The sequence below is a fragment of the Denticeps clupeoides genome, chromosome 10 (genome assembly GCF_900700375.1).
Source record: "Denticeps clupeoides chromosome 10, fDenClu1.1, whole genome shotgun sequence".
NCBI classification, from domain to species: Eukaryota; Metazoa; Chordata; class Actinopteri; order Clupeiformes; family Denticipitidae; genus Denticeps; species Denticeps clupeoides.
In genome coordinates this window covers 1,472,511-1,492,500 of record NC_041716.1, presented here as the reverse complement: position 1 = coordinate 1,492,500, position 19,990 = coordinate 1,472,511, and the positions used below count along the sequence as shown (strand labels likewise).

Here is a 19,990-nt window from a genome sequence, read left to right as displayed (position 1 = left end):
CTCAGGGACACGATGGTAGTAAGTGGGGTTTGAACCTGGGTCTTCTGGTCCATAGGCGAGTGTGTTACCCTGGTAGTGGTAGTGGTGGCCTAGCGGTTAAGGAAGCGGCCCCGTAATCAGAAGGTTGCTGGTTCGAATCCTGATCCTCCAAGGTGCCACTGAGGTGCCACTGAGCAAAGTACTGTCCCCACACACTGCTCCCCGGGCGCCTGTCATGGTGCCCACTGCTCACTCAGGGTGATGGTTAAATACAGAGGACACATTTCACTGTGTGAACTGTGTGCTGTGCTGCAGTGTATAACGTGTCAATCACTTCACTTTTACATTTACAGCATTTGCCAGATGTAAGCGACTTACAACGTGCTTCAGTTACCATCAATGAAGAGATCAATTCGGGTTCACCAGGACCCCCAACTATGAATACAATCTTTTTATTCACTCTGTTGTAGATTCTGTACAGAAGTCAGACAAGAAGAAAGTTACAATTTAATCTAAATCTTCTCTAAAGAGGAAGGTGTTGAGCTGCCGTGTGAAGGTGCTCAGTGACTGAGCTGGAAGTTCATTCCACCACCGAGGGGCCAAGACGGAGAAGAGTCTAGATGAGTATCTTCCTTTTACCTTCAGAGATGGAGGGACCAGGCGACCAGGACTGGAGGCTTTTTACCCACTAATTACTACTACAACCCACAACACCGTGTCCATGGCAACAGCGGAACACAAAGGTGGAGCCTTATGTCAAGGGTCCCTAACAAAGTGTCCAGGTGAATCTGTGTAAAGGTCACGCGGGAAACGTGTTAAAAGTCTGTTCGCGTAATGAGCTGAAAAGGGAAGCTTCTCGTTGTCACGGCCGTTTTAATTGACGCGCCGCCACTTCTGCTTCCTACTGGCGCGCGGCACAGCGCTCTCGAGCGACGCGTGTACCGGCAGAGCAGCTGGCTGCAGGCCGTCCACAGCCGGCACTCGCGCAGACGTGTCTCACGCGAACTTGCAGTTGGGTTCCGACGGCCTACATCAAGGTTTCAGCCAATCAGACGAGGTCCCCCGGTAATAAACTTGCAGCGCGTCCCGCTTCAGAAGCTCAGCAGCCGTTTAAAGCTCTTCTCTCCAAAAGAAGGAGGCGGTTTCGGTGGCCTGGATGGTCCCCAGTCTTCTAAATGACCTTCAGTGTTGGAACCCCTGCGTGGTGAACGGCTACGACGCGCAGGTCAAAGGTGAGACTCGCCGGGGGCCCACTCGTGTGTTTCAGCGCGTGTCTCTCTTTGTGTCTGTCTCTCTGTTTGTCTGTCTCTCTGTCCGTCTGTCTCTCTGTCCGTCTGTCTCTGTCTCTCTGTCCGTCTGTCTCTCTGCCCGTCTGTCTCTCTGCCCGTCTGTCCGTCTGTCTCTGTCTCTCTGTCCGTCTGTCTCTGTCTCTCTGTCCGTCTGTCTCTCTGTCCGTCCGTCTCTCTGTGTATCTGTCCGTCTGTCTCTCTGTCCGTCTGTCTGTCTCTCTGTGTGTCTGTCTCTCTGTCCGTCTGTCTCTCTGTCCGTCTGTATCTCTGTCCGTCTGTATCTCTGTCCGTCCGTCTCTCTGTGTATCTGTCCGTCTGTCTCTGTCTCTCTGTCCGTCTGTATCTCTGTGTGTCTGTCCGTCTGTCTCTGTCTCTCTGTCCGTCTGTCTCTCTCTGTGTGTCTGTCTCTCTCTGTCCGTCTGTCTCTCTCTGTGTGTCTGTCTCTGTCTCTCTGTCCGTCTGTCTCTCTCTGTGTGTCTGTCTCTGTCTCTCTGTCCGTCTGTCTCTGTCCGTCTGTATCTCTGTGTGTCTGTCCGTCTGTCTCTGTCTCTCTGTCCGTCTGTCTCTCTCTGTGTGTCTGTCTCTCTCTGTGTGTCTGTCTCTCTCTGTCCGTCTGTCTCTCTCTGTCCGTCTGTCTCTCTCTGTCCGTCTGTCTCTCTCTGTGTGTCTGTCTCTGTCTCTCTGCCCGTCTGTCTCTGTCTGTGTGGTTGCGCGGTGTTCCGGCAGCGAGCGTGAAAGACCAGCGTTCCTCACGTCGGCGGTTGAAGGTGCGAGAAGGGACGCGCAGACCGTGTTGAGTCACGCAGGCGTCTGAAGACGCACGGGCGGAGCTGTTCCTGCTGCGTGCCAGCTGTGGCGGAGGAGGCGTGGCCTCACTCTCGCTGGTCTCGTGGTGTGTGTGTGTGTGTGCGATGAGGAGCGTGCAGGCTGGTGTTCGTTGACGGGCTGATCATCAGGTACGTACTTTTTTTCACCTCCGTGATGGCGGGAAATAAAACGTAGAACAGTGAAGCGGACTGAGACTGAGCCGCGTCAATCACGACTAGACGTGATGGCAGACAGGGAGGCCATCTGAAGAAACCAGGCTCTCGACCCCGAGAGTCATACCAAGCAGAATCTGCACCTTTCTTTCTTTCTTTACCATGAAAACGTACGGCCGTCAACATGATCCTCTCCAAACGAGTGTTAATTTGCCTCTTCTGCTTCGGCTGTGAAAGGGGAAGTGGCGCGCAGACGAGATAATGCAAAAAAAAAAAAAAAAAAAAAAAACGAGTCACGATGACAGCGTATGGAGCTTCGTTCTGATTTGCTTCTCCAGGGGCTTCCACCTTCTTCAGGCTATCACGCCTTCACTTCCAGGTGAAGTTGACCTCGAGTCTCTTCTTTCTGCCCTGCATGCTGCTGTCGGTTCCTCTCAGGTTGGAGGAACGTCTGGCAACAACAGTTACTGCCAAGCTGAATGAGGAGGACCAGGGGGGTCCGGTTGGCGGACGACTACACCAACATCAGAATTTTCGCTCAATGGCCGTAGGCCTATAATCAGCCCTGCTGACTGGAAATGACCTTTTCTGGAACCGGTCAAAAGGTCACTCATAGGACAAGTGACCAACCAGGACCCCACCCACCTCCACGGTCACCCGTCCGCCGGGCTGCTGCCAAATCTCGCGAGAGAAAAGGCCGGGGTCAGGTCGTCGGGGTCAAATCAAACTGCGTTTATAGTTTCCGTTTTTTACTCGCTGGCGAAAGAGTGAAAAAGACCATTTGTCGCTTAAAATAAGCGCAGCTGGCAACACGTCACCTGCGAATCATCCAGGTGAATTTGGGGTGAAAAACCGCGCTGATTTAGAAGAAACGTGGTTAAAAAAAAAAAAAAAAGGAGCGACAACCCAGCAGCGACGCGCAGGCAGGCAGGCAGCCGCCATGGTGGAGTGCGTCTCTTTATACTGTCACCTCTTCCGGCCAGATTTGGACCCTGCGGGCTGGACGATGGCCTCGCACGTCAAGCTGTGGCGGGACCGGGTGAACGTCGCCGACTACGACGCGCAGGTCAAAGGTGAGACTCGCCGGGGCCGCGCTTGTGGGTTTCAGGGAGCACTTTCATCTGAAAGCTGTCCGTCTGTGTTTTGTCTGTCTGTGTGTGTGTGTGTGTGTGTGTGTGTGTGTGTGTCTGTCTGTTTTTCTCTGTGTGTGTCTCTCTGTCCGTCTGTGTTTTGTGTGTGTGTGTGTATGTGTGTGTCTGTTTTTCTCTGTGTGTGTCTCTCTGTTCTTGTCTGTGTGGTTGTTGTGTCTGTTTGTGTCTCTGTGTTTGTCTGTGTGTGTCTGTTTTTGTCTGTCTGTCTTTTTGTCTGTTCTTGTCTGTGTGGTTGTGTGTGTGTCGTACCTTTTTGTGTTTCTGTTTTTGTCTGTCTGTCTTTTTGTCTGTTCTTGTCTGTGTGGTTGTGTGTGTGTCGTACCTTTTTGTGTTTCTGTTTTTGTCTGTGTGGTTGGTGTTTGTGTGTGTGTCGTACCTTTTTGCCTGTGTGTGCGTGTGGGTCGTACCTTTTTGTCTGTGTGTGTTGTGTGTGTGTATGTGTGTATGTGTGTGTATGCGTGTGGGTCGTACCTTTTTGTCTGTGTGTGTGTGTGTGTGTATGCGTGTGGGTCGTACCTTTTTGTGTGTATGCGTGTGGGTCGTACCTTTTTGTCTGTGTTGTGTGTGTGTGTGTGTGTGTGTGTGTGTGTGTGGGTCGTACCTTTTTGTCTGTGTGTGTGTGTGTGTGTATGCGTGTGGGTCGTACCTTTTTGTCTGTGTGTGTGTGTGTGTATGCGTGTGGGTCGTACCTTTTTGTGTGTATGCGTGTGGGTCGTACCTTTTTGTGTGTATGCGTGTGGGTCGTACCTTTTTGTCTGTGTTGTGTGTGTGTGTGTGTGGGTCGTACCTTTTTGTCTGTGTTGTGTGTGTGTGTGTGTGTGTGTGTGTGGGTCGTACCTTTTTGTCTGTGTTGTGTGTGTGTGTGTGTGTGTGTATGCGTGTGGGTCGTACCTTTTTGTCTGTGTTGTGTGTGTGTGTGTGTGTGTGTGTGTGTGTGTGTGATAGAGGTGCGCTCTCAGCTGGTGGAGCAGCTGAAGCTGTTTGACCAGCAGCTGGAGCAGAAGATGCAGCTGCTGCAGGATTTTGGCGAGTACCTGCGGCGGCGCGGCGAGATCGAGGCCGAGTACGCGCGTTTACTGGACAAGCTGGCGGAGCGCTTCAGCTCCAGGATCAGGAGGTACGAGGAACGGACGCGCCGCTCGGCGTCTCCCGCTTGCTTTGCTCTCCCGCTCACGCGCTGCGCCGCTGCTGCAGGAAGGAGCCGAGCGGTCAGTCGGTGGTCCGGTGCTGGCTGGAGGTGCTGAGCCAGACGCGGGAAGAGAGTCGGGACCACAGCGCGCTGGCCGAGATGTGCAGCACCGCCCTGCCACAGGACCTCAGCCTCTGCCTGGACCAGACCCAGCGTCTCGCCAAACGGGTACAGACCCCTCCCACGTGCCCCGCCCACGTCCCAACACATCGTCAGGGAAGATGAGGGTGTCGCCCATAAACCCGACACACGATTAAAGAATGTAAACAAATAAGTGAAAAAGTGAAAGTGACATTGTTGTTATACACAGTAGCACAGCACACGGTGCACACAGTGAAACGTGTCCTCTGCATTTAACCCATCACCCTGAGTGAGCAGTGGGCAGCCATGACAGGCGCCCGGGGAGCAGTGTGTGGGGACGGTGCTTTTGCTCAGTGGCACCTCAGTGGCACCTTGACAGATCGGGATTCGAACCAGCAACCTTCTGATTACGGGGCCGCTTCCTTAACCGCTAGGCCACCACTGGCCCCGGTGCAAATCTCTCCAATAACCAATATGGATCCGTGAAATGTCACTTTGTCACATTATATATAGTGGCGGCCAAGTGGGTAAGGAAGCAGACTCGTAATCAGAAGGTTGCTGGTTCGAACCCCGAACCTCCTGAGGTCCTCTTGATCAAGGTACCGTCCCCACACACCGCTCCCCGGGTGGCTTTTTGGTGATGGAGGACACAGTACGTATAGCGTATATATTTTATATATATACACAGGGGAATTTTCGTTTATAAAGTTGGCCGTTTTGGCGGTGTTGAGTCGGAGCTGATCACCGCGCCGCTTTATTTTCTGCCCCGCAGTGTAAAGAGGCATGCGCCCTGGTGCAGGACGAGCTGCTGAAAGCCACCACAGAGCTGCAGAACGTGAGTTGGGTGACGTCCCCCTGAGCGCGCTCCGCGCACCCTACGTATGCCTGTCTCTGCTTTCGTCCCCGAACGTAGACGCTGAGGACCTACCGCCAGTACCACAGCGACTGCGCCGCTGCGGAGGGCAAGCTGCGAGAGGCGGAGAAGCAGAAGCAAAGTGCAGCCAAGAAAGTGGAGAGGACGATTGAGAAAGTAACCAGTCCCCGTCTCTGTGTGGCTGTGGCTTTGCGAGTTGTGTGGGCGTGTGGAAGTGTCACCACTTCCTGGACACTGTGTGTCTGCAGAGGCAGCAGAAGGTCCAGGAGATCCAGTTCAAGTGCACCAAGGCCCGCAACGACTACCTGCTCACCCTGGCCGCCACCAATGCCAGCTTCAACAAGTACTACCTGGAGGACATCTCGGCGCTCATTGACGTGGGTGCCTTGGCTGCTCTGAACTTTGACCTTTACAGTCTGATGTTGTTAAGACCGTAAACGAGTGAGAGAAGAACAAAATCTTCGTTCATCGCTATCTGTTTGAAGCCCTCCACAGCCTTCGGATGTTTACTGTGGATTCCAATGGTCAAATTTTCACTCGTGAAGCGATTGTCCTTGCGAAACACTGCAGCACAGCACACGGTGACACAACGGAACGTGTCCTCTGCTTTTAACCGTCGCCCTTGGCGAGCAGTGGGCAGCCCTGGCAGGCGCCGGGGGAGCAGTGTGTGTGGGGACGGTGCTTTGCTCATCGGGATTCGAACCGGCAACTTTCTGAATACAGGGCCACTTCCTTAACCGCTAGCCGAGGGGTTTTGATTTGCACGTTTCTTCGTGATGAGAACTTAGACCAGATTTGAAAAGAGGCCGTCTCAGGGGGGGCGGCCTTTATTGATTAAAACAGTGCGAAGGTGTTGTGCATGGGAAATACGGTGTTGTAGAACAGTGGCGACTTCTTCTTTTTTTGTTTGTTTGTTTGATTTTGTCTGTTCTTTTTTTTTCGTCTTTTTGACTTTTACACAATTGCAAAATCGTGATACAACCGGGGGGGGGGGGACTGACTTCACCCGTCAGAACGCTTGAATTAAAGCGCCTGATAACCTGTGTGGGCGTGGTCACGTCTGTGTTCAAGGGGTATCACATCGGAGGAGGAAGGGAGGAGACGGACGCTGCGCTACACCTGGGCGTGTCACATATTGACAGGAGGCAAGAGCTGTCACTCGTGCCTACAAGCTCCTCCCCCTGGATAAATACAGTACAGCGTTGTGAGATTTTGATCTGCATGTGAAAGTGGCTCAATGCGCTGCATTGTCTCTAAAACCTCCTTTCACCGCCAGACCATATACGTTTTCTGTGCGCGTGGCACACTCTTGAAATTCATTTTGAAAGCGTGAATAAAAATTAGATCCTTGTAACTTTTTTTTGCTTGTTCAGATGAACGTAAATGGGTTTCGGACAGACAGTTGATGAGGGGACAGTGTCTCATCACTGCACAACATTGGCAGGGGTGGCTTTACTTTACATTTACAGCATTTACCAGGTGCCCTTATCCAGAGTGACTTACAGTCAGTAGTTACAGGGACTGTCCCCCCCCTGGAGACACTCAGGGTTAAGTGACTTGCTCAGGGACACGATGGTAGTAAGTGGGGTTTGAACCTGGGTCTTCTGGTTCATAGGCGAGTGTGTTACCCCACTAGGCTACTAGCACCACTACTACGCTTTTATCCAAAGAGGATGACACCAGTGATTTCATAGATTTTGAGTTAGGAAACTTTTTAAACATAATGCGGATTTGCATACGAGGTGTGTGTGTCTCTGTCCGCGTGTTTCCAGCACACGGACCTGAGCTACCACCCCTGGGTGTCGCGGGTGCTGCGGAGCTTCGTGTCGGGCCAGTCGCGGCTGCAGCAGGGCCTGAGCGGCCGGCTGGAGCAGCTGGGCGGCCGCGTGGCCCAAGTGGACCAGACCCGGGACAAGGAGGCGTTCCTGCAGGCCCACGACAGCGCGTACTGCCCGCCGCTGCAGTTCAGCCTCCTGCCCCACGAGGGGGACGAGGTACCTGCCCCGCCCACTCCTATCCCTGCGGCCGGGGTTTCTGGACCGGCTGCAGCGTGTTGACCTCAGCGTGTGTGTGTGCATGCCACAGGTCGGCGAGGTCAGCGCCAAACATGAACTCCGTGGTGAGCTGATGATGAGATTCCAGCAGCTTCAGTCCCGACTCACGGCCGTTATTAAGGAAACGGACGAGGTAACTGCGCGTACTAACTTTTTATACTTTTTATTAATCATTGCTTTGCAAGTCTGTCTCAGATAAACTAAAAGTGGCTGCAAATTTTCTGTATGTTCAGTCCTTTTTGTTGGCACCCAGAATGTGAACTTTAATTATGTTCTATGACCAAATGTTTTTTTTTTAAAAGGGGAGGAGCCTGTAGGCATGATCGACAGCTCTCACACGCCTTACTTCTTTATTCTGGACTATTGTTCCCACTTCACCCAACAGGCCAGCAAGACCCTCCAGGGGGCTCGGACTTCCCTGCTAGAACTGATTGGCGATCAAGTCGGCAGCTCCACGCTCGAGAGCCCAGCCGGCCAATCACAGGAGACCAGCTTCAGTAAACGCCGGGCCAGCCTACAGGACGCAGAGGCAGTGTACTGCATGGTGAGGGTTGTTTTTTTTTTTTTTTTTTTGTAGGTATGGATGTAGGAACTTCACTCCGCTACTTCCCCAAAACTCCGATGTGCTTTAGAGGAGCAGAACTTACTTACGAGTTTCCACAAATCCTTGTTCATCGCATTTCAGAAAATGAAAGATCAACTCTGCGGAGGCTCTTTGATCTCCAAACTCCAAGCCAAGCATGACCTCCTGCAGGTGGCCATACAGAAAGGTAAACGTAGATCATTTTATATTATACCGTTTATTTAGTTTAGCTTCACAAGTTCTTTTTCTTGTCCACAGCTAATACCAGTGACGAGAATGAATCCAGGTAAGATCAAATAAAAACAGCTCTGTTTTCTTGCATTTGGTGACATTTGTCAAGTAGGGTTCTGATTGTTAAAAACGTCCATGGAGTAAAACTGTACCAGTGACATTTGGACTTTTGTTGGTCTCCAGGCCCTTTGGCAGAAGGTCGCAGAAGCGCCGGAATAACACCAGTACTCCCATCAGCCAGAAGCTCTTCTCTGGGAACCTGCTCACCTACATTGAGGTGGGGCTGGACGGAGCAGCTGTGGAGTATCAGCCTTACAAAATCAATATTTATTGGTGCTGGGTTTGAATAAAATAATTAACTTTTAAATAATAGCCTTCGGAGACCACAAGGGGGCAATAATTCTGTAGAATGTACATTTGGACGTACATTTCCAGGCAGAACACCATAAAGAGATGGTGTTCTGAAGTCGGGTAAATGATCATTCTTCTGTTGTCACGGGACCAACATATTTACTCATCAAAAACCAGCTTCAGACTTTACTATATATGGAAATGCGGTGGCTGTTCAATCATCTTCATCCAAGCAGTAGAAACTTTATCTTGAAAACTGCTATATATATGTGTATGTGTGTGAGAGAGTTTGTGAAGCTTATCTATCAGATTTCCATCACCTTGATCACAATCGGGCAAGTCCATCTAGTGACGTTTTTGCAGTGCAACCCTAACAGAAAAGCCTTCGTAATGGAGAGTTACACTGACGTTTCTCAATAATCCATTTATTATATAATCCCATTATGTAAATTAATATTAGGTATTTTGAAAAAAATACCTGACATTTGTATGTTCTGGTGGTACATTGCTTTATCACCCACTTGTCCGAATAATGCACTATTCAGCGGTTAAGGAAGCGGCCCCGTAATCAGATGGTTGCCGGTTCGAATCCCGGTCCGCCAAGGTACCGCTGAGCAAAAGAACCGTCCCCACACACTGCTCCCTGGGCGCCTGACATGGCTGCCCACTGCTCACCAAGGGTAACGGTTAAATACAGAGGACACCGTTGTGTCACCGTGTGCTGTGCTGCAGTGTTTCACAATGAAAATCCCTTCACTTTCACTTTCTAATGCTCTCAATGCACTGCCATCACCAAAACACTGTTACACTCAAGAACAGTACGCTTCCAGCCTTATGCACCTAACATCCTGCCCATTTGGCACATGTCTGTCTTGTGTGTCCTGTTTGAAATATCCAACATATCCAGTTACAAGCGTCCTACATTATGTTGTCCTGTTTGTCCTGTTCATTGTACAGAAAGGTTTTACTTTTCTTTTATAGAGATCTGTACAGTATTGAAGTTTTAGGGGGTCTGCATGAAACGGTATTTCAATATACGGTATACTGTGTATAATGTTGTACTGACAAACCTCTTTTGAATTTAATTGAGACCAGTCTTCCCTTGCAGGCTTCAAAACAGCCAATCCCTGTGGTGGTGGAGAGCTGCGTTCGCTTCATCAACCTAAACGGCAAGTTCTATAAAATACCCCCCCTCTCCCCCCTCACCACACTGGATCCTTCATTCAAGACTTTCTGTCCTGAAACCAGTGCAGGTTTGCACCATGAGGGAATATTCCGGGTGCCTGGGCTTCAGGTGGAGATCATGTCTCTGAGGGATGCTTTTGAGAGAGGTAGGTTTTGTTTTTTTTTTTTCGTCCAGAATGTCATAACCCGCAGCCGCGGCTTATTTGTCACCTCCTTGTTTAGGTGAAGACCCCCTGGCTGGTGGCATGTCTGATATCGACTCGGTGGCCTGTGTGTTGAAGCTGTACTTCAGAGGCCTGGAGAAGCCCCTGTTCCCCGAGGAGAGCTTCACGCCGCTGATGGAGTGTGTCTGTATGTCGCCTCGAAAAGTTCATAACTCGGGGCCACCCCCTCTGAAATAACGTCACCTGTCATCCTCCCCTGTTGCTCAGCTGTGGAGAAGGAGATGGAGAAGGTGGGTCAGATCCGGGCGGTGGTCTCCACGTACCCAGAGCCCCTCGTCGTCGTCATGAGATACCTCTTCGCATTTTTAAACCAGTGAGTCCACGCGCACACATTGTGTAATTTACTTCTTTTTTTTTTGAGCGCAGTTTAACTTTCACGGGTTGACTTCTGCTGTTTTATTTTCATTTCCCTTTCTGCCATTCAGATAAAGATAGCAGATGAAAGATGAAAGGCCTTGTTCATTGTTGGTTTCTGGTCGAAGGGCAATGCGAGTCAGTGAACAGATCAAATCTGAAACCAAAACGAGTCTGACCGATTCACTTTTGATTTGCTTTCTCACATTGAATGCATGCATGTTGCATTTTTTTAGGTAACTGCAGATTTTTTTAGCATTTTAACAGTAAAACCCTTCTTTTTTTTAACATATCTGTTGTACCAGTGCATTTTAAAAAAAGTAGAATGTATCCCCCCCAGTCATTATGACTGTTTGATCATGAAACTCAGTAATAATTCTTGTTAGAATATTATAATGTCCAACTTCTGAAAAATATCTTGACTCTGTTGGGACAGAAGAAATGACTTTTTTTGAAGTTTTAAAGTGAAGTGATTGTCACTTGTGATGCACAGCACACGGTGCACACAGTGAAATTTGTGCTCTGCATTTAACCCATCACCCTGAGTGAGCAGTGGGCACCCATGACAGGCGCCCAGGGAGCAGTGTGTGCGGACGATGCTTAACTCAGTGGCACCTCGGCGGATAGGGACTCGAACCGGCAACCCTCTGATTACGGGGTCGCTTCCTTAACCGCTAGGCCACCACTGGCCCTTTTTTTTTTTTTTGGTTAAAAAAAGTATGCTGTCTAGTATGATGTTACTCTTTATAACACCTTCAGTAATAATTCCCTCCCAAACCGCAGCGTCTCACAGTACAGTGACGAGAACATGATGCAGCCGTACAACCTGGCCGTGTGCTTCGGGCCCAGCCTGGTCCGAGGGCCGGAGGACGCGGGCGCCGCCGGCCTGCAGCTGATCATCGCGCTGGTGAAGAGCATCATCCTCCAGCACGAGAACATCTTCCCCGGCCAGGATGAGCTGCCGGGTCCGGCCTACGAGACCTGCATGGCCCTGGAGCAGGATGACTGGTGAGAGTCCCAGGCACGCCATACGTTTTAAAGCATGCGTGGTTCTAATGCGCAACAACGACATTTATTTCTTATTTAGCCCCAAATCACATACAGTATGTCTCAATGGGCTTTGACGGGCCCTACAGTTGACACCCAACATACTTGACCCTCTGCACACAAGGATAAACTCCACACACACAAAAAAGCTCTAGGAGAGACAAAAAAGAAAGGAAGAAACGTTGGGAAGGAGTGATACAGAGAGGGACGCCCTTCCAGGGTACAGTGAGCCTGCAGGTGGTGTCAGTGCAGGGTTTGTGATTGTCCAATTATTGTCCACTATGATGCTACTAGTACAACCACCATCGCAGTAAGTCAGGTGGCAACTAGATATTCCGCCGGTCAGTTTCAATATGCTGAAAGAGGAGCTTTTAAAACCAGGATCTTCTGCAGTGAACCGATAGCCGACGATGGTGATGGGGAGCTGGAGAGTCCCGCTGCTGACAAAGAGGGCCCATCGCTGGAAGGCCCGGTCCTGAGTGGCAGCGCCACGCGGCCCGCGTCCGCACCGAAGCCACCCCCCCGTCCAAAACGACCCAGCCTTCCGAGGTGAGTCCGGTCCTCGCCGCATGCCCAGTTTCCATCAGCACGCTCTCAAAAGCCTCTTCTGCATTTCTGTACTTTTTGCTCAGCTGATTTGCACACAGCATGAGGAAGTTGCATAAGAATCCCGCTAGCATGGCAGTTTTACGCTCTCCGAACCGCTCACTCTTCACCAGCATCGGCAGAGGCGGTGACCTCCTCGTAGCCCGCCAGTCTAGCCCTGTTCGGGTTGGAAGACCGGCTTCATTTTGCGCGTGATTGTGTTTTGTTTTAGTGCGGACGGCTCTCAGGAAACGGGGAAAGCGCAGGCCGAGGGGCCGAGCGGCGCGAGAAACGCGCCCGAGGCGAAGCCGGACCAGAGCTCTCGGTACCAGGCCCCTCCCGCTGTTTCACATCACGCGCCTTTCCTGTCCCGGCGCAAACGCGTCTAACTGGCCGTTCATTTCCACTTGTGTTCTAGACTCAAGATGGACAGAACAGGGTGCGCTGTGGTCCCTAATGTCCAGGGTGGGAAGGCATCCTTACCGCTGCCCAAGAGCGCCATCAATCCGCTGGCGCTCTCCCCGGATGTTCTACGCAGGCAGCTACAGTGGGTCCAATCACAGACATTATTAATGTTGTTATTATTACTATACGCATTTTATAAGTGGTCAGAAACTTGTAAATAACTCATGAAAGAATAAAGTTACGCACACCATTGTTTTTCTTGTGAAATTACCAATAAATTTGATGTCACATGACCCTCTTCCTATTAAAAAAAAAAAAAACAAAAGTTGGATCCAAGATGGCCGACTTCAAAATGGCCACTATGGTCACCACCCATCTTGAAAAGTTTGCTCCCTCACATATACTAATGTGCCACAAACAGGACGTTAATATCACCAACCATTCCCATTTTATTATGGTGGATCCATATAAATGGCCCTCCCTGTACATTAAACTGAGTCTCCAGTAGAACGTACACTAGCACAACTACTTTGGCTAAAAAGAACCGCTTGTGTATTATGCTGGTGTTGCTCTGATTTTTAGGCATCATGGCAAGAGGGGGAACGTGGATGGTGTTCTGCAGTCGTACGGCGAGGACCGAATACCGGTGGACAAGGCAAGTGTTTTAATCTGCGAAAATTTCTATTTGATTTTTATTCCAATGTGTATTTGCTCCCTTCATTGTTATGTTGTCGCTTTTAACCATGCAGGAAGTGTGTCAACAGATGAACATCGTCTTCCAAGAGCTCCTCTCCCATCCTCTCATCGACCCGTCCCTGCTCTCCAGCTCGGCATCTCTCGCTCAGAACCCTGTTAGTGGTGGGAAGGCGGCCCGTAAAAGGGCCCTGTTTAAGTCTGCAGAGTTAACGTGAGCGAGGAAGTGTGCCCATGGAGCACAAGCGGAACATGATGCATGGTGGCAGAGTGAAGTGGAGAAAAAGGAGATCGCATTTTCTGCAGTGCACCACATGCCGTTGCCACAACACTCAAAACGGACCCCGTTCTGCAGGAACTAAAGGAGAGGAACATAAAGGAAGACTTTACAAAAATCTGACCCATTATGCAGGAACCTGCTCTGTCAGTGCCTCAATTCTCACTTTTCATTGAAAACAGTCTGGAAACCTGTTTTTGTTTTATTGTATTTATTGTCAACTTATTTGGATTTAAAGTTTAAATAAAGTTTTTGTATTTGTAAAGTGTACTGGATGTCTGTCAGAGGTGTTAGATGATGTGTTAAACCATTTTCTTGATATGAGATTTATTTCAACTAGTAAAAAATAACTAGCCAATAACTACAGGGTTCCTGAATTTCAGCTGTATTGCAGTGATTGTCATACTCATGATGTCGGTCAACTAGATACCGTTTGCTAAAGTAATTGAGTCAAATTAAAGCAGACTAATGTGCAATTAAAACGAATGATTGAAATTAAGACGTATTGTTCATTCTTTAAATGAATGATTTGAGTCGGGTTCAACTACACAAGGAAAATAATAATAAATCTGACTGCCATATTTTGATTTCAAGTGTGCTTTAAAAATTAATTACAAGTAAATAACTACTCTTGTTTGACGTACAGTACAGGCCAAAAGTCTGGACACCGTCTCATTCAACGTGTTTTCTTTATTTTCACGACCATTTACGTTGGTAGAATCTCACTGAAGGCACCAAAACTATGAATGAACACATGTGGAGTTCTGTACTTAACAAAAAGTGGAGATCTGACCTCCACAGTCACCGGACCTGAACCCAATCCAGATGGTTTGGGGTGAGCTGGACCAACAAGTGCTAAACACCTCTGGGAACTCCTTCAAGACTGTTGGAGAAGCATTTCAGGTGACGACCTCTTGAAGCTCATCGAGAGAATGCAAACAGTGCAAAGCAGTAATCAGAGCAAAGAAACTAGAATATAAAACATGTTTTCACTTATTTCACCTTTTTTTGTTAAGTACAGAACTCCACATGTGTTCATTCATAGTTTTGATGCCTTCAGTGAGAATCTACCAACGTAAATGGTCATGAAAATTAAGAACACACATTGAATGAGAAGCTGTGTCCAAACCTTTGGCCTGTACTGTATAGTAAAAGAGTGACTGCATAACCCGTTAAATAACTTCGAGGTTCCGACTCCAAATCCCAGGATTCCTGGCGACCCTGTGTTACGTCATCTTGTTGCGTCTCCAGCGCTAACGGCGCCTTTATAGAAACAGTGCTAGCGGCTTTCAAATTAATTACTTTTACTGCACAAGGAGAGTCTACGCAGATTTCGCGAAATGCTGCGACTCGCCCTGTTTTTCGCGTTGTATTTTTATACAACATGTTCGGGTAAGTAGCGTAATGTAATAAAATGAATGACGAGCCTTGCATGTGCGCATGATAGGTAGGCTAATGCTAAGGATCTTGCAGTTAAAGTTGAAGATGATGTTTACGCGGATACATTTACAGCATTTACCAGACGCCCTTATCCAGAGCGACTTACAGTCAGTAGTTACAGGGACAGTCCCCCTCTGGAGACACCCAGGGTTAAGTGTCTTGCTCAGGGACACGATGGTAGTAAGTGGGGTTCGAACCTGGGTCTTCTGGTTCACAGGCGAGTGTGTTACCCACCAGGCCACTACCACCTATTATAAGGTTAGACTCGCTTTGATCCTACGCATTTAGGCTTGCCATTAATGTCCAGGCCACAGGGAAATCTGCATCAATGTCCGGTCGTTCCAGGAGGAATTCAGTGTGTGTCCCCTCACCGAGCCCCGGGCTGTCTGTGTTGCAGGAGAGAGCTGCAAAGATCCGGCCATCACGCCATCGTACTACACCACCAGCGACGCGGTCATCGCTTCCGAGTCGGTCTTCATCGTGGAGCTGAGTTTGGCCTGCGCCAATGGAGCTCAGGCATGTAGTCTTCCTAGACCAGTGGTCCCCAACCCCAGTTCCTTCCCGGGTACACGCATTAAAAGAATTAAATGGCCAAAAAAATTACAGCAGTTGTAGGTTTTTATCTTTCTCATTGTTCTACATTCAAGATTCAAGATTGCTTTATTGCCAGTACAACAGTATACATGGTATACTGTGTATTGAAATAATGTTTTACACAGACCCCCCCCCCATTGTGCAATCAGAAAAGAAAAAAATATATATGTATATACACACTAACTAAAACCTAAATACTCTACAGGTTATCTCTACAGGAGAAAAGTAGAACTGTTCTGTACAATGAACAGGTCAAACAGGAAAACAACATGTAGGACGCTTGTAACTGGATATGTTCGTGAGGAAGTGTAGACGTTGCTGGAATTTCTTGGTGGTGGAGGTGGTGTTGAGGCTCCAGGAGAGGTCGTCTGTCATGTACACACCCAGGAACTTCACGCTGCTGACTATCAACAGCAGATCCATCGATGTGCAGTGGGTTGGGACAGTCGGTTTCTTCCTGAAGTTGACAACCATCCCTTTGGTCTTGGTGACATTGAGAGTCGGGTTGTTGCTACGGCACCAGTCCACCAGATGTTTTATCTCCTCTCCGTAAGCAGACTCATCGTTGTTGGTGACGAGCCCCACTTCTGCTGTGTCATCTGCAAACTGATGTGGTTGAAACTGTACTGTGCAGCACAGTCGTGTTTCAGCAGAGTTAACCGCAGTGGGGAACCGGTGCTCAGTCTGAGGACCTTGGAGGTGACCTCTGAGGACAGAGGACACAGAGACTGAGGCCTGTCTGTTAGGAAGTCCAAGATCCAGCCGCAGTGTGGAGAGCTTATTCCCAGCAGGTCCATCTTCATTACAAGCTTCTGAGGGCTGACAGTGTTGAATAATTGCATTATGCATTTAAATAAATGGCACACATGAACAAATTTACAAGCAGAAAAACCATACAGTACTACAGGCAGGAAGTACGTGCTTGCTGACCAATCCCAAGCTCGACTACAATCGAGTACAGACCCGACCCGGCTAGCATACTGGAGTATTGGAGTATTATTCTATGGGGTGTGTTATTGGGATTTTATACATGTAATGCTTCCGAATATGACCTCAACGCAGATACAATTCTGCACCCTTTGCGCTGTGGGACCCCAGGTTGGGAACCGCTGCCCTAAAGGATCTCATCACACTCAGCAGTTATTGCCCATTTTCAGAAGTTGTTGAAAATGTTGCTGTCCCCACCAGAGCGTGGCCTTGTACGCGGATGTCAGTGGACGGCAGTTTCCGGTGACCAGAGGCCAGGACGTTGGGAAGTACCAGGTATGGTGTGTCGTAGCTGGAGGTGTGATCAGTGTCTGGTGGGTTCCATGCCGGTGATCTTTATTATTCTTCATCATTGTCCAGGTATCCTGGAGTCTCCCCCATAAGCAGGCCGGCTCTGGGATTTACCAGGTCAAGTTTTTTGATGAGGAGTCCTACAGTGCGCTGCGAAAGGTCGGCACATTTATCCCGTCAGAATTTCATAGCAAATATATTTTATATGGAAAACAAAGTAGGCAAAATAAATTCAAATTAAAATTGTCACGTACACAGTCATACACAGTATGATATGCAGTGAAATGCAATATTGCAAGTATTCAAGTAAATCCTATATGCAAACATAACCAAATATTACAAATTTATGTTTTTAAACAGGTAGGGCGCATGGAAAATGCTATATTTGCAGCCTGTTTTTGGGAAAATACATTATGTATTTTGCATTGTGCCTTAAATCACACGGTTTGTCTTTGTTATTCAGGCCCAGAGGAACAATGAGGATGTGGACTTGATCCAACCTCTGTTCACAGTCAACGTGGATCACCGGGTGAGCAGGGCGGACCTTACTTGTAATTTAAAATGAGCCGTCGTACCCTGTACAACACAGATTCATTCTGCTATGTGTGTCTCACGCCTGTAGGGGGCGTGGAACGGTCCTTGGGTGTCAACCGAAGTCCTGGCTGCTGCCGTCGGCATCCTCATCTACTACTTGGCGTTCAGCGCCAAGAGCATCATCCAGGCCTGAGGGTGGCACCGAACCCCGCCCGCAACCTGCTGTGTGGATGTCAAACCCATTTTTTATTTTTTATTTTTGGTTACTACTTATGTGCGTTGTGTACACTGGTTCACTTTTGGTCAGGTAATAATTATTTATGATTTTTTTTTTTTTTTTATGCCTGGGTTAGGCTGTTGGGATACCGTTCTGTTTATAAAAAAATTATAATAAAATTTCACTTTTTTTTTTTTTTTTTTAACTGTGTTTCACTGTGTCTCTGATATCAAACACCAGCAATTCATTGAGTTCACACTGGACGCGTGATACTGATCTCACGAAATCAAATCTATGGTCTATTATCAACACAGTGGGATTATTGCTTCAGATGAATCCACCTTTTCAGTCGACTGTCCAAAGTTTTTTTTAACTTTTTTATATTACTGTTTTTGGTGCCCTGGTCTATTTGCCAGTCTGTGTGCTCCGCCTTGTGTGGCGTCCTGCTGTTTTCTTCGCGGTGGAGTTTAGCTGCAGTACTCCTACCTGAACACATGGGGCAGCACCGCCTCTGTTTTCAATGTTACTCCTGCAGGCTGCATGAAGGCGGTTCTTGGTCACCAGATGTGCGGAAAACGTTCGTTCGATTTACTCCGAGCCCTGACAACATCTTTTCAAATGTTATTTTAAAGATAAGAACCACGAAGAGGTTTTAAAGGATGCTGACGCAACGTCAGCATTATTTACGTCATAAAAGAGGAGCATTTGTGTCAGTCCCCGAGTGTCCAGTTGTCTGGTTGCCTGTGGGATGAAGCTGTTGCGGAGTCTGGCCACGAGGGCCCGAGTGCCACGGCACCTTTTTCCAGATGCCAAGAGGGTGACGAGTGCATGCGAGGGCCGTGTGGAGTCCTTCTCAATGCTGGTGGCTTTCCGGATGCAAACCCTTTTTAAAATGAAATGCAGATTCCTATCGTTGTTGAGGACCTTAATTCCAGTGAAGCGGTTCTGCCCAGGTCACCCGGGGTCATCCGCCAAGCCGAAGGTGTTCGTGATTATCCGGTTATTGCAAAATAACACGTACAGCTCAGGCAGAGGAGGGAAAATAAGCAGAGCGAGGCGGGCGGAACCCATGTGGGATGAGGGCTAATCCTCTCTTTGTTCTGCAAGGTTTGGCTCCACGGGTCTCCCCGTGAGGAGGCCACCTCCCACCTGATCACAACGTGAAAACACGTACTGCAGAATCGCAACTGGTACCGACACCTCCTCGTCTTCAAAGAGGCCCGCGCCGCATGGCGAGTACGGAGAAGAGAAGAGTCACATTCTGCTGACTTCTTACTCCTCGCAGCCGGGGCGGGGCACTCGGCTTTCTGCAGCCGAGAACTTATGAAATGAGAGACAAACGAACCCCCCTTGTGAATTACAGTCACAGGCCATTTACTAGCAAAATCCAGGGTCGTCAGCTCACCTAGTGCACATGCCTCTCAAAGGCGGGAGGAAACCGGAGAGCCCGGAGGAAACCCGCACCGACATGTGGAGCGCTTGTAAACTCCACCCACACAAGGTCCAAGTTGGGATTCTGTGACGCCATGTCACTTCCTGCCATCCCCAAACCAGTAGTAACCACATAAAAAAAAAAAGATGATAACGGAATTGTCAGAGGGGTCGCGACCTGTGACCATCAGCCCCAAATAAATTAACACATGACTACCGGCCACTTTTGCTCAGAAATAAGATAAATGTGTTCAGTGCCCATTTTATTAGAGTCGCTCCATCTATTTTGGCCCTTCAGCGGTGGTCACGGGTCGGCCACTACCTGAATTTGTACGTGTCACTCTCTGTCCAGCGGTGACAACACAACATCCTCCGTCCATCACCACCGCTCATCTGTTAAAGTTAAAGTGAAGTGATTGTCACATGTGATACACAGCAGCACAGCACACGGTGCACACAGTGAAATTTGTCCTCTGCATTTATCCCATCACCCTTGGTGAGCAGTGGGCAGCCATGACAGGCGCCCGGGGAGCAGTGTGTGGGGACGGTGCTTTGCTCAGTGGCACCTCAGTGGAACCTTGGCAGATCGGGATTCAAACCGGCAACCTTCTGATTACGGGGCCACTTCCTTAACCGCTAGGCCACCACCGCCCCCCCAATTGCACTTTGGACAGGAGTAAAAAAATTCCCTCAGCAGTGACAGTTCCAGCGACTCCATCCCTCTGAAAGGGTTTCATTTCGCTCGCCTTCGTCCAGCTTCACACAGTCAAGGTGAAAAGAATATTTCACACGGCTGCATCCATTACCTGATCTGTATATGTGAGTGTGAGTGTGCATTTTTCAGCTGGATGCAAATCTCCAAGAAGCGAGTTATATAAGTTTTAACTTTTCGTCTTTGTGATCAGATTTATCTCGGCTTCTGGACTCGGTCGCAGTATCACAGCATCATTAAATTTCATATGGA

At 48.9% G+C, this 19,990-nt stretch overlaps 2 protein-coding genes across 2 annotated transcripts; both read left to right on the top strand.

Moving 5' to 3' along the window:
- Nucleotides 1–2,115: 2,115 nt before the first annotated feature.
- Nucleotides 2,116–13,800, top strand: LOC114798635 (rho GTPase-activating protein 4-like). Its single transcript, XM_028994501.1, has 23 exons — nt 2,116–2,224; nt 3,232–3,321; nt 4,345–4,516; nt 4,594–4,756; nt 5,442–5,504; nt 5,583–5,699; nt 5,792–5,920; nt 7,316–7,537; nt 7,629–7,730; nt 7,983–8,141; nt 8,283–8,367; nt 8,439–8,466; nt 8,595–8,688; nt 9,871–9,931; nt 10,016–10,093; nt 10,170–10,298; nt 10,379–10,484; nt 11,309–11,533; nt 11,966–12,121; nt 12,390–12,482; nt 12,576–12,704; nt 13,145–13,217; nt 13,312–13,800. Exons 2-23 carry the CDS (start codon nt 3,255–3,257, stop codon nt 13,471–13,473), a joined length of 2,613 nt encoding a protein of 870 aa, XP_028850334.1. The 5' UTR covers nt 2,116–2,224; nt 3,232–3,254; the 3' UTR covers nt 13,474–13,800.
- Nucleotides 13,801–14,750: 950 nt separating this feature from the next.
- On the top strand, nt 14,751–17,796 carry LOC114798827 (translocon-associated protein subunit delta-like). The gene is made up of 6 exons (XM_028994829.1): nt 14,751–14,924; nt 15,370–15,488; nt 16,755–16,829; nt 16,914–17,003; nt 17,308–17,373; nt 17,467–17,796. The coding sequence occupies exons 1-6, from the start codon at nt 14,873–14,875 to the stop codon at nt 17,569–17,571; spliced, it is 507 nt and encodes a 168-aa protein (XP_028850662.1). The 5' UTR covers nt 14,751–14,872; the 3' UTR covers nt 17,572–17,796.
- The last annotated feature ends 2,194 nt before the right edge of the window (nt 17,797–19,990 follow it).